The sequence below is a fragment of the Pristis pectinata genome, chromosome 8 (genome assembly GCF_009764475.1).
Source record: "Pristis pectinata isolate sPriPec2 chromosome 8, sPriPec2.1.pri, whole genome shotgun sequence".
NCBI lineage: Eukaryota > Metazoa > Chordata > Chondrichthyes > Rhinopristiformes > Pristidae > Pristis > Pristis pectinata.
Window position 1 is genome coordinate 32,381,970 of NC_067412.1, and position 14,053 is coordinate 32,396,022.

The following is a 14,053-nucleotide window of genomic DNA, read 5'->3' on the forward strand; positions in this document are numbered from 1 at the left end:
AACCAGTTTCCTCTCCACATTTAGTAATGGTTTTTTAAAAAATCTTATGCACTTCTGATGCCACTTATTACAATACAGATATGATTTCCATAGTGATATTTGCATATTTTCCAAATTATGGGAAAAAATATCAACTAATGGACATCTGTAAGAATGGGACCTTTTCAATAACCTTTGAATCTTCAAATTAATGATTTGATAATCCTGGAATAAAATTCTAGCACTTTAGATCCAGAAGCAATATGCAAATTGTGGGAAAGCAACTGAGTGTATTTTGGAATTTGTAATTCCAGTTATTTTTTGAATAAGGAGTTAAACTTAAGATCAAAATGAAGTAGTGCTTCTAGCATTTATTAGCTTCCAAGATGTATATACTTTGTACATGAGAATACATGGACATATGATTTAATTTGTACACAAAATGTTAACAAAACTACTTAGGACATTGCGAGGCATCTAACAAAAAAAACTTTGCATAATTTAACAGGCAGAATGTATATTAACAAAATATCAAAACATGTTAGAAGATTTAAACAATGGACAGACATGTATGACTTATTTCAAAACAAAAGGCAATGAAGGCAAGTAAATTATTCACAGGTATGCAAACTAAAGACTGGTATTTACAGAAAATGCAGAAAGTTCATCCTTCATTTCTATTGTCTACCCTATGCTTTGGAGTGGTGGCTTTATATTGCTGGATGTACTTAAATGTATAGAAAAAAATCAAATCAGTCAAGACCGATTTAAAATGGAATTTTCAAATTTTTCTGACACAGAAGCCCATAAAGAACCTCTTGTGATTATATAAAGCAATGTTTTTAAACAAGTATGTGGTTTTAAATAGGCCCATTTTCAAAATTCAATACTTTACAAATTACACAGGGAACCTACTTTTGAAGTGGACTTAAATTGTCAGATCAGCACTTAAAATACTGCATCAAATATTAATCTTTTATCCATGTCTCCAATATAGTTGGAAATATCTGCTACTCCTGTATAATCACGACTATTACATTTTGGTATAAATATGCATGGTCTATTGATGAACAGCATTAAAATCTAAGACTCCAAACATAGAACTGGCTGTAATTGTGAAAATGGGAATTGTTTCAGTCTTCAAATCCAAGACTCCGTTTTACAAGAGATACTTTCTGCATGCACTATATAATGCAAATTCAAAGTGTTATAAAAATGTGATCTATGTGCAAATAACCTGATGAGATCTTTCCAATGATTCACCAATAAAGTGACAGTGAGAAAATATTTTTAAACTTAAATCTAAGCAAGTTTGGTCAATGTGTTGACATTGACCATGATTACATGGTGGTATCAGAAAAGCTTCATGAACAAAAAATGTTCAAATATTAGTAATATTTAGAAGTACTGAAATAAGGTTTCCCAACCAGCAACAACTGTAGCTTCTCATCAACCAGTCTGCTTTAACCCAAAGGTGGTTAGGTTGGATGCATTAATCCACAGCATATTAAGTAGAAAAAGGTCAGCCACATGCATACTCCTTGTGCACTCCAAAAAAAATACATCTTCTATCACATTTGTATTCCAATAACCTAGTTTTAAAGCAGCAAAGCATTTGTAATAATTCTTTGCAAGTTCATGATGCAAGTTGTATAGTAGAAACACTAAAGCAAAGTGCAAGTTTACATATGCAGCAGAGTCTTAGCAAAGGCAATACTTGCAAGCTGCATGTTGGTATTTTACTACATTTATATTCTGAGTATATCCAAGATTTCTGCACTGTACAATATTTCAAAACACTAAAGAACATTTCTAGAGATCCTGATAGTCATCCTTAACAGACAATATTCCTCAAATCTGGAAAACACCTTCTTTGGATCCTCAAAATCTAAGCTACATGTTTAGACTTAAAGCTTACATGTGATGTTATTTTTTTAAAAAAATATCCTCTGTTCAAGTTCCATTAAAATGATTTGGACTGACATGAGTGTACTATAATCACAATAACACATTTGTCATGGCTCAGAACCTTTAATATTTTATTTTAAACTAAACTAGAATGGCAAGAATAAAATGCTATGAGTGAAATTCAAATTTTGGCTCTTTAAAAACACTTACTTGTCAAAATAAACAATGCTTTTCTTAAATTGGCCTTCATTTTAACCTTGTATCTTTCCCAGCAACTAACAATTGTTCAGAAATTCAGTCTTCATAGATCTGTATCAGGATGGATTTTTGAACCAAAAACAACACACACCAACTGCAAGTATTCAAATGACAAGAATGCACACCATATTACAAAACACATCCATGCACGTGCTCCCATTAAGCAGCAACATGTGCCAGACGACAAAACTATTTTTCCCTGGGGTTTAAAGTGTGCACTCTAACTCCTGTATTTTCTATAGAACACATTAATGGTTTTATATTAAACTGTACATATTGAATATAAACACAAAAATATTGCAGCAGTGGGCAATATTTTGGGACAAAAGGCTGACTGTTGAAAGATACCGCAAACTAGTTATTTACTTTTAATTCTCAAACACTAACACAATAATCCACATCACTATACAACTAGCTCAAGATTCTAAACTGACTATCATCTTAAAAAAAGTGCTAGCCATAGGTTTTGCTTTACTGGGAATTTCACAACTTGAAGTGCAATGAAATATTGTGTTTTGTTTTTAAGTTAGGGATGAAAACTTGATTGTTGATACAATATTAATATATTACTAAATTCTTCATCTTGATCATATATTCTGCAGGTAAGGCATTCACAGTTTGTTGGACAGCACAGGACAATGCTGCATCACGTGTAAATAGAAACAAAAAAGTTAACATTAAGTTTATCCTTTTAAGGTTTGGACAGAGCCAGGGTTGGTGTTAACACACACGCTTATATGTATATATATAAGCTTTACAGTTTGGACAAGTATGCATCACATCCTTCAGGTCATCTATCAAGCATGGGATTAAGCAGCAGCCCAGATCACACCTGGATCAAAACAAAAGAAAAAGAAATTGAAAAGCTTACTACAACTGTACATCAATGACAAATGTCTGATACACATCAAACAGTGGTATATAAAAAATGTATTGGAAAAATGAAGAAGGGTCATTATCAATGGCATCAACTATGCTCACACCCTTATTAGAATTTAGACTCAAGTTCCTGAGCAAAACAATCCACTCTTGTTGAATTATCAGATTATCACTTTGATTTATTCCCCAGGCAAAATCACAGCCACAAATCAGAACACAGTTATCGAATGTGCTTTAGATTGACTTATCCTTCCCCGACCCCTGCCAAGAAATGAAAGAGAGACTTTACTGAACCAAGACAATTATTCCAAATTACAAAGCATGCCTTATGAAACCTGTTCCAGAATCTGGCATAATCAGAATATTATACACTTTGCATCATGTTCAGATCATGAAATCATCACTGTCAATTGATGCAGTTGAATTTGAGGATATGTAGGTGTGCTCAACAGTAAGAAAAAAGTTTGATAATGCAAAATTATTTTCCCTCAAGCCCAAAACTATTTTGCTGAATTTCACTTATTTTTCAAAAACTACAACATGGTAAAACAAAGATCCAGTTTAAATAACACTAGGCCATCCTGACATACATTTCTATCATAACATTTTGATGAGATCCTGAGAGAAACCACTTTATTAATAAAGGACTTTTTTTTATATTATAAAGTTGGCCCTGGAATCAGAATAAACCAAAACAAAGCAATTTATAAAATGACTTAAATACATCAATGATTTCTACATTTTGTCACAAACCCTCAAGTAATTAGTTAAAAAGCGTGAAAGTGCAAGAATGAGAAAGAAACACAAAGGAAACATTTGCCGAGAAAATAAAAGTAATTCAGACTCAAAACTCAGTATTAAAAGAAAACAAATAAGTCACCTTCAAAATTATTCAGTACGATACACAGAGAAAAGAGGTGGCGACAACATACACAAAATGAAGAGGAGTACACAAAGCAAGATTTAACATGGAATGGACTGTGTGAACATGGAAAAATAAAGTGTATTGGAATACTATGTAGGGAAAAAGCTAGAAGGAATTCTTTCACAGAAATAGAATGGTATGAACTGAAATTTGGCAACACCAGGATGGGAAATGTACAAACATATGTTGGATTTGTTTTCCTTTCACAAGAATGGAATACTGTATGGTTAAGTGGCAAAAATCAAGTAGTAAAACATGCTGTGGAGATTGATTGTAACTTTGTATGCATCAGCAAAGTCAATTCAGTGAAAGATTAAATGCTAGTATCTTACAGCACAGGAGAACATTTCTGTGTTAGTTCTTTCAAAGAGAAATTATTCCATTATTGGAGTTATACGAGTTATGGGAAGAAACTTTGCAAATCTGGGAGACAAGAAATAACAAAATTGATCCAAGAACTTTATTACTGACTGTGGGTGAAACAGATGAATTCCATTCTATTAATTTCATAGATGTATGCAGGATTCTCTTATTCCTACATGGGTAGAGTTATTTTTGCAAAGAGTAAATAAAATAGCTTATCCATCCATATGGGTGAGCACTTGAGGTTTACTATTCAAGTAGAAAGGGGAAAATAACTTGAAGAGCAGGGTAGTCAGGGAGATATCAGAATATGATCTAGGCAAGTCAAGATAGATATGGAAATTAGGCAAGATAACAGAACATCAAGAGAACTAAAAAAAATGAAAGCTGCAGAATAGTTAATATTATTCCAAAAGAACAAGGGTGCCAACATGCAAGAAAATATGAAAAATATGCAGATGGGTTAAAAAAATCCATGAAATCAAAGGAGGTCAAAAAAAAAGATCTCAAAGTAACAGATAGCTGTGGAAAAAAAAGAGAATTCTTAAAAACGAGACTTGAAAACCCCCAAATACGAGTCACTTACCCCATAAAACAGCAGAAGAGACAGAATAAAGTATTCAGTAAGCCTAGCTCATAGGTGATCTTGGTTGTGATAGCCTGCTGACAATGAGGGCACACAGTCTGCACTGGTGCAGCTTGAAACATCTCCCCCTGCAGTACAGTCACCGTTGTTGCTGCACCTGGAGGAACTATAACAGTTGCCGTTTGTCCACTATGAGGGGGATAGTGCCCAGGAGGGGGTGGGTAATGGCCAGGGGGTATAAAGTGACCTGGAGGTGGGTACTGCCCAGCAGCTGGATAGTAACCTGTTAAGAAAAAATATGAATATTGTAAGTACATCAATAGCCTTATCTTTAAAACCTCAATTTTCTTTGTGTAAATATAACGATGCGATTAAAATTTTTAAAAATAACTAAGTTTACATTACATAAGATGCAGCATCTGTATGTTTTGTCCTCCTCAGGAGTTACTTACCACAACAAAGGAGCAGAGAGGTCACAGACACTACAAACCCTGGGCTGCATTACATGCAATAGCATGAAGATGGTGAAGCACAGAGGTGCCGCAGTCAGTGCAGCTGTCTCACAGCTCCCAGCAACCCAGGTTCAATCCTGACTGCTGGTGCTATGTGTGGAGTTTCCCTTTCTCTTGGGTGCTCCAAGTTGCTCCCACATGCCAAAGATGTGCTGGCTCTTAGGTTAAGTGGCTACTGCAAGTTACCCCTAATTAGCAGGCTGGTAGCAGAATAAGGAGGTGTTACTGGATGAGACAGTGAGATAATTTGATTGCTCTGAGAGGTGGTAGAGACTCTGGCTGAATTGCCTCTTCCTATGTCATAAGGAAATACAAATACAGGCTACAATGATGACTTGAAGGATGTTGCTAGGACTGGAAAATTTGAGCTTGAAGCAGAAATTTGCTGAGCCATGGTGTTTTCTTTAGAAATTTAAAAATTGCTAGGAAGGATGAACACATTTCTACTGGCAGAGAGATTAGTAATTGATGGCAGCTTGTATGAATGGAATGGGTTAAGTAGTCCCCATCTGTGCCATAATATTTCTAGGAATTTATTCTGAGAACAGCAAGAATTCCCAAGTTGACATTTTCAACACACTTCATTGGTCACATAGTTTCACTGATGAGAATGGAATCAAAGTCACACGCTGTTCTGCAAATTCTTTTCCTTATACAATGTTGCTTAAAGTGGATTAAACTCATTAGATTAAAAATGAAAGTTTAATCCTCACTGGAGTTCACTTTCCATAAAACTGAAGTAGGGTAATAGAACGGGAAATTGTATTGATTAATCTACTGGATTTATTTTAGGATAGTTGAATAGAACCAGTGGATGCATATTTATATTTTCAGAAGGCTTTTGTTGAGATCCCACAAAGTTGGAGCACAGGGAACTAAGGATAATATACTGGCATGGATTGAAACTTGGTTAACAGATAGAAAGCAAAGCATGGGAATAAATGGGTCCTTCTCAGGTTGGGAGGCTGTGACTTGTGGGTACTGCTGGGATTGCACTTGTGCCCAGCTATTCATATCCTTTATCAATGATATGGGTGAAGGGACCATGTGTCACATATCAATAAGTTTGCTGATAATACAAAACTAGGTGGGATAATGAGTAAAGAACCTCAAGGGTTTATAGAAAAGATCAGTGAATGGGCAAGAACATGGCAGGTGAAACAAACAAAAACATCCACTTGGTGCACACATCAGAACAAAAAAACTTAAGGTAACAAATTGGGAAGTGCAGTTATTCAAAATGACCTAGAGTTTGTACACAAGTCACTAAAAACATGCAGGTGTAGCAAGCAATGAAGGTGGCAAATGGTACTCTGGCCTTTATTACAAGAGGATAAACATTCACCAGAAAGGTGGGTTTGCCATACAAAAGATGCATGAGAGTTCAGAATAACAAGATATTCTCGATGGAACTTATTAAATTCTTACTGGGCTCAATAGGCTGGATGCAGGAAAGATGCTTCACCTGGCTGGAGTTTCAAATGATGTCACACTATCAGAAATAAGTGGGTAGGATATTTATGACTAAGATGAAGAAAAATTTCCTCAAGCAGAGGTTGTTGAATCTTTGGAATTCACTACCCTAGAAGGCTATTCCTTTAATACCTAGAAATTCAAGTCATATAGGGGTAGGGCAAGAAAACTAAGCTGAGGTAGCAAATCAGCAATGATCTTGGATGGTTGTGTTGTTACAAAGAAAGGTTGGACAGGCTAGGTTTGTTTCTGCTGGAGTCTAGAAGAGTGAGCAGGAACTTGATTGAAACAGGGGTCTCAAAAGACTGCAAGCAGAGAGTACATTTCTTTTTGAGAGAATTGAGACCTAGGGGTTGCTCTTTGAAAATAAGGGATCATATATTCAAGACAGATGAGGTAAAATTTTCTCTGAGAAGGAGCTCTAAGGACTCTCAAAGAGCAGGGGAATCCAAGTCTTCAAATATTTCTCTCTTTTTTTTTTAAGGCATTGGTAGACAGATTTTTGATTAGGAGGTGAAAGATTACCCGAGTAGATGAGAATGAAGAGTTGCAGTCAGATCAGTTGTGACCTTGCAGACAAGTTTAAGGGGTCAAGTGGCCTGCTCCTAATTCTTATGTTTGTGTAAATGATGGAGCAGGCTTGAAAGACTGCATGGAATATTCCTGCTTCCACTTTGTATGTTTTTTTTAAAACAACAGATAACACATTAGCTCTGGTGCTCTTGCTGCAACTACCAGACTAAGGCCTACTCCCAGAATTTTCTCTACTTAAACTTTGTTCAGTAAAAAAAAAGCACGAAAGGAAGTTTACTGTCTGCAACTTGACAAGATGGTAGATGACCAATTCACTACAAGGCCAGATGTATTCATTATACAGCAGAAGAATCTCAATAGTAACTTCAATAGATTTTTTTTACCCCATTATTCTCAAAATACCTCATTAAGCCTATAGAAACACAAGTAGAGATTTACTCAAATAGTTTCAGTGATGAGGTGTTGCAGCTTTGCAGACAGACTGGAAAAGATTAGTTTTAATCTTAAAGCACAGAGGATAAGAGATTTGAATCAAGATACTGCAAAACACTACATTAAGTGTTTAGAAGAAAGAAACCACTTCCTGAACTAAAAACTACATAGCTTAATGCATTGCCTGATGGTGTGGATAAATAATATGGGGGGGGGAAAAATAAAATAGAATGCAGGAAAAAGACCAGATCTGGGATTAACTAGATTGCTCTACGAAAGAGCTGGCCTCTTCCTTTTATAACACAATCCAAGTGAAAGTTGTCCATCTTCCGGAAGGAATCAATATTATCTTTTATGACTGCATTATCAGAAGTATGATCACTGACTTAGATGACCATTAAGAAATCTGATGGTGGAGGGGAAGAAGCAGTTTCTGAATCGATGAGTGTGCGTCTTCAGGCTGTTGTACCTCCTCCCCGATGGTAGTAATGAGAAGAGGGCATGTCCCAGATGAATGGAACCAAATTCAGATTTTATCATACCCATTCAAATGAAAACTTCACAACTGTCATCTCAATTGTCCAGGTTGAATTTCATCCCAAGCACCAGAGAAGGATGCCCAGTACTTTCAAGGAAGTGCAATCAATATCATTAAAATTATTCACTTCAATGAAGTCCATGGAAATGGCTCCATTGGTCATTTCAAAAGATGTGCCCAGAACACCAGAAAATTGTAAAATAGATTTCATGTATCCATCCAGGGCATTGGATAATGGCCATATGCATTTTTAAAATGATTGGAGTTACTTTGTTTTTTTTTTAAAATTCTGTTTATCAACAAATGGCAATTTCAAATAAAGCTTTCATTTCACATATATTTCTGACAAAACTATTGCAGAGTATATTCATCCCTTGCATACATTGATTGAACTCTACCCCACCACACATTTCATTATGGAGGAAATTAGTAACAACATATTCAATTCTGTCAATAAATTCCATAATTACATCAATGTGAGTTACCATGTGGTTGCATTGGCACACCACCTTCTGCAGGTGTATGAAGGGGTACAAATCCTGGTTGTGGCACTGGCTCATAAGGAGGTGGTCCACCATCTGGTGGGACAGAATACCCTTGAGGTTGATTGGTGATAGCAGTAGTAGTAGCAGGTGACATATACCCTGAAGAAACAGGGGGAAAAAAAATTCTGCATTATAAATTACTAAAAATTTAGACAAGACAGCAACTAATTATCATTCAGTAATTCTTTATTGAACGTCCAACTATCTTACAGCATTCACTCAAGATATTTCATTTTTGAAACCATCAATAAAACACTGCTGAGATCATAGAATACAAAGCAGAGAACATTACAGCACAATACAGGCCCTTGGGCCCACGATGTTGTGCCAATATTTTAGATCAGGTCTTATATCTTTGTGTGGTTCCAGTTTGCCATTCTTTGAGAGACTGATTTCAGCCTCTACGTACAGATAAGCCAGTGAAACAATCTCTGGTGCAAGTAAACTTCTTCATCCTACAATCTGATTGTGAAGAATGCACAGCTCAGGATCTGTCTTCATCCAACTAGTTATTATTTCTGCATTTCCACCCAGAATAAGGTGTTAAAAGAATGATTTAATGGGTGATTTTTTTTTTAAATTTTCTCCAAAACATTAATTAGCATGCTTCTATTTTCCAAGAAAAATGTTTGCATAATTAAGTTGTTTTTTTTTTTAAATGTTTTATAGTATGATCACTTGGAAGTTGTTTGGCATATTTATTCAAGGCAGCTTTCTAGTGATTCTCTTTGCTTTTATTTTTCCTCTGCTTCTTTTGATTAAGCTGATCAATAAAGTGTTATGGTTAAAAACTGGCAAATACAGAGTATAAATTAGGAGCAAGACTTTTAATAAGAATAAAAATTAGTTATTTAAATATATCAAAGCTGTAAAATACAGGTTTAGAAACCTGTGGAAACTACAATAAAATGATCAGCAGTTCATTTTAACTTGAACTTTAGTTCTAACTTAACCATTTCAATTATCAATTTCTGTAGCTCGTCAGTGAAATAAGACTACTGATACAATTATTAATTTCAGTTCAAAAAATGTTTTGAGATTTCTTTTAACAGAAGTCCAAACTATTCCAATATACTCAGTTATTTCTTTTGGCATGTGAGTAAAAGTAACTAATTTCATTAAACCCTTATTAAAATGTGGCTTTTACCTGTTGGTGGTGGCTGTCCTGCTTTCTCTTCAAGCAATGGAGCAGAAGGCCCCCCAGGATATGGAGGAGGTGGTTCTTCTGACATCGTCCCTGTGGTTGATTAAAAAAAAGTCATGACTCTAAAATCATGCAAACTTCAGATTGCAGTTCAATCAGAGAATTGTAGTGGCACAGAAGGCCCTAGAGAACAGTATCTATTGGCCCCTAGAAGAGCAATCCTGTTTGTCCCAGTCACCTGCTCCTTTTCTAGAGTTCTGCAAATTACATTAAGTACCTACTCAATCCCCTTTTTAAGACTCCAAGTGGTTGCCTTTGCATCCTATAAAAGTTAAATAAAATCTGTATAATAAAATCTGCTCTCAATCCTTAACAGGTAGTGCATTCCAGAAGTTAAACTCACATGCGCAAAGCAATTCAGATTTCCTCATCTGACAGCTGGCAGAAAAAGTCAATATTATTTGCTGCTGAAAACAATTTCAAAAGTTTCACCTTAACTCTTCTGTCAAAATCCTTTGGCGCTCAACACATAGTCACCCTATAACATTCCCAGCTTCTCCAGGTACAGTATCTGGGAATCCCTCATCCTGTGCCTAGTTCTGCACTACTGCCATGACCTTAATGTCATAAAGTGTGGCATTTAATTTTGATAATTAAAACATTTAGCAAAACTTCCTGATTTTTTATAAAGCAAGGGTCTAGTGTGCTTTAAGTCTTACTAACTTCCCCTGATACTTCCAAACAGTTGTATGTACACAACTAAGTTTCTATTCCTGCCTTTTAAATTAAGTGAATTTACATGGGCTTGTCTCATTTCCCTTTTCAAAACACACTTGTTGGTGTGATTTCAAGTGTAATCTGGCTCACCCCAAAGTAGATCAAGTCTGATTTTGCATCATTAAGAGTTATACATAGATCACTAAAACATTACAATTAACTTTTAAAAGATATTGCAAACTACTTAGAAATGCAGTATTAAAAACTGAACAGCACTACTGATTTTTCCCAGAAGCAATATGCCGTGTGCAATTAGTGCAAGATTGTAAAATAGTGCAACAAGAAACAATTGCATTGAGGACTGACATTGCATCAATTTGGCCTGGGTCAATACTAAGAAAACAAAGGTTCAAAAAAATTGTACCAGAGTACCTTCCAGCTACAGTGGAGTAAAAGGAGGAGATATGACAGGTGTCCAGATTATGAATATTTACCTTTTTTCAAAACCAGAGGAAAGCAGTTTCCATTGGAAGACAGTTCAAGGAGTGATATATAGATTTAAAATTCTGACCAAAAGATCCAAGAGGCTAAAAGGAGAAATTTCTTTTCTCCTAGTTTAGTTATACCTGGAACTCGCTCTCCAATTTCATTTCTATCAGCTTTGGTGTTCAGGGTTCTCAAAGGGGGAATTAGTTAGGTACTTGTGGGGAAACAATTTGAAGGGCTTTGAGAAAAAGTGTGGGAATAAAATGGAACCAATGGGATTTCTCTACTTGAAGTGAGCATGGGAACCTAGTCTGCTGTAACAACTATCTGGTGATCATTTGCACTGCTCAAGATAAAATTTCAAGCTACACACTAAGCTAACACAAATTAAAATCAATTTCCGTCACACATCTTGCATCTTTCGATGCCCTTCATCGATAAAAGTTTAAAGCAATGATATCATTATGCCATAGGAAAACTTCTGCATCAGCTTAAGCAATTGTCTTTATTAACAATCAAGCTGCTGTGGTGGTCTGAAAGTAATGAAAAAAAAATCAGAAGTCATTATTTTTATATCCATGAGAAACCAGAAAAAATAAACTGACAACTGCCTACAAGTTATTTGTGCTGCAAAGCAAATTTTTCCTGAGTGTTTAATAATATTTTTATAAATTAGTTCACGAAAGTAGCTTTAGCATGCACCTTTTATTCAATCATTCTATTGAATAAAATAAAAATGAATTTCTCTCAAATGGAACTTAACATCTTTTATGGACATATCCTGGCAGTCAATTTTTCCTCAATGCAAGACTGCAAAATTAACCTCATCAGGAGGCCAATTTATATTTGTCTTGCATATTTGCTTATCATGGCAGATTTTCAGCAACTAATCGTGCACAGATAGCACAGCAGCTTTTCCTCCAATCTTATTTTGACTTGGCTCTAGTCACCCAAGATACGTGAAGGAGATTCACAGCACAAAATATGTCTTGGCAAAATTCCACTATTCACCTAAAGTTTTAAATTCATTTATGGGTCATGGGATTTACTAGGAAAACCAACATTTAGTATCCATACCCAATTGCCCAGTTACCAAAAAAAAGCAAAAAAATCTATTTTGAATCAATGCAGTTTATGTTACAAAGATGTCTGAACTTCCCAAAGCGCTTTTTGGAAGGAGTTCCAGAATTGTGACCAGTAAAAGGAGCTTAACTGTGCAATTTATGGCAACATTGTTTCATCCTATTACAGACATTCCCTTTGTTCTACCCCTTGCTCCTCCACACCACCACTAACCCACCCCCTCTTCTCTGCTATGTAGATTAACTTTCACTCTCTCAGATCTCATGAACAGTCCTCAGCCTGAAACATTAACTGTTTCTCTTTCCAGTATTGCCTGACTTGCAGAGTTTTTCCCCCAGTAATTTTGTGTTTCTATTTCAGATGTCCAGCATTTGCAGTTTGTTGTTTAAATTTTCATTTTAGGTCTAAATGAAGCTTTTATTGCCAGCATTCAGCAGGTGAAAAGGCAACCAGCAGCAAACATCCTTATCTTTGACCTTATGATAGGGGCAAAGTCATTGAAGTATAAATGAAGTTGTTTGTCCCTTCAACAGTGCTACAAGGAGCTTCTGCAGCAATCTCTTAAAATACAGACGAATACTTGAATTCATAGGACATTATTTCTAAATACACACACATTCCATTCATGAAGCATAAATAAACCAAGTCACTAATAGCCATCACTGCACATAATGAAGGTGCCAAAACACGGTTAAAAGACCTCTTTATAATAAAAATATTTCTAGTAGTGCAATAAATTCCAACCAAAGTTTAAAGAAAAGTTTGGCTCAGTTGTCAAATCCCAGGACCTGATCACATACTTTGTGCAAATATCAGTCCAATATTGGGCACATCTTGCATTTGCCATTGTTTGAGATATTAATCTTTTAACATATTCCATAACACGATTTAAATATTGGGGGATTCCCCGAAGTCTATTGTTTCCCCCTTCCATTTAAAACAAGGTTACCATTTGAATGGGAACAAAGACTCGACTAATCCAGGCCCTGAAGTTTATTTTAAGTATTAACTTATAAATGAATATCTGCATCCTGAAATGTTCCTTCTGGTGATGATGGGCTGCTTTCTTGAACTACATGAGGAGAGATACCTGCAGACTTTGATCTTCCTACATTAGCAATTACACTACAAGACTAATTCAGTGGTTAAAAAGAATGCAATTTCCAGACTTCATGAAAAAGCTATTTAGAGCAATATGTTTTTCTTAGGTGACGAGGTCATACTTTGAGAAGAGCTGCCAAAGAAGCCTTATAGCAAGATGCCAAAGTTCTGTAGAAAGTACATACAATAAATGTCTCGTCAGTGGTGTCAGCAGAGGATGAGCTCTCTGATCAAAGGACTAATTTGCCCTGGATGGTATCACCATTGAGTGTTGGTGCCACTGCACCCATGCTGACAAGCAGAAATTATTCTACTACAGTTCTTATGGGCGCTATGTGGACAGCAGAGAGGATGAAAATCCTGGGTAACCATTACCTTCCCTCCACTCCCCAACAGAACTCCCTAAAAATGTCTGAAAAGTACCTCATTAGTTGTAAGGCTAATTGTGATAATGACAAAGTTGCTAATGACACATTTATGTAACACGCAACTTACAAGGCCTTAACATAGTAAAACCATCCCAAGGCACTTCATAGGAGGGTTGCCAATTGGGCAGCATGCCATAAAAAGGAGATACAAGGACACAGTGG

General features: G+C 35.8%; 1 protein-coding gene across 2 annotated transcripts in view; it reads right to left on the minus strand.

Moving 5' to 3' along the window:
* Positions 1–324: 324 nt before the first annotated feature.
* The window catches only part of cdip1 (cell death-inducing p53 target 1), a 46,334-nt gene continuing 32,605 nt past the window's right edge, over positions 325–14,053 (minus strand). For both annotated transcript variants that reach the window (XM_052021505.1, XM_052021506.1), the window contains 4 exons: positions 10,080–10,169; positions 8,873–9,031; positions 4,899–5,181; positions 325–2,977 (listed from right to left, as the gene is read on the minus strand). In XM_052021505.1, the coding sequence (XP_051877465.1) occupies positions 2,866–2,977; positions 4,899–5,181; positions 8,873–9,031; positions 10,080–10,169 (644 nt within the window). In that variant the 3' untranslated portion in view covers positions 325–2,865. The remainder of the gene's footprint in view (positions 2,978–4,898; positions 5,182–8,872; positions 9,032–10,079; positions 10,170–14,053) is intronic.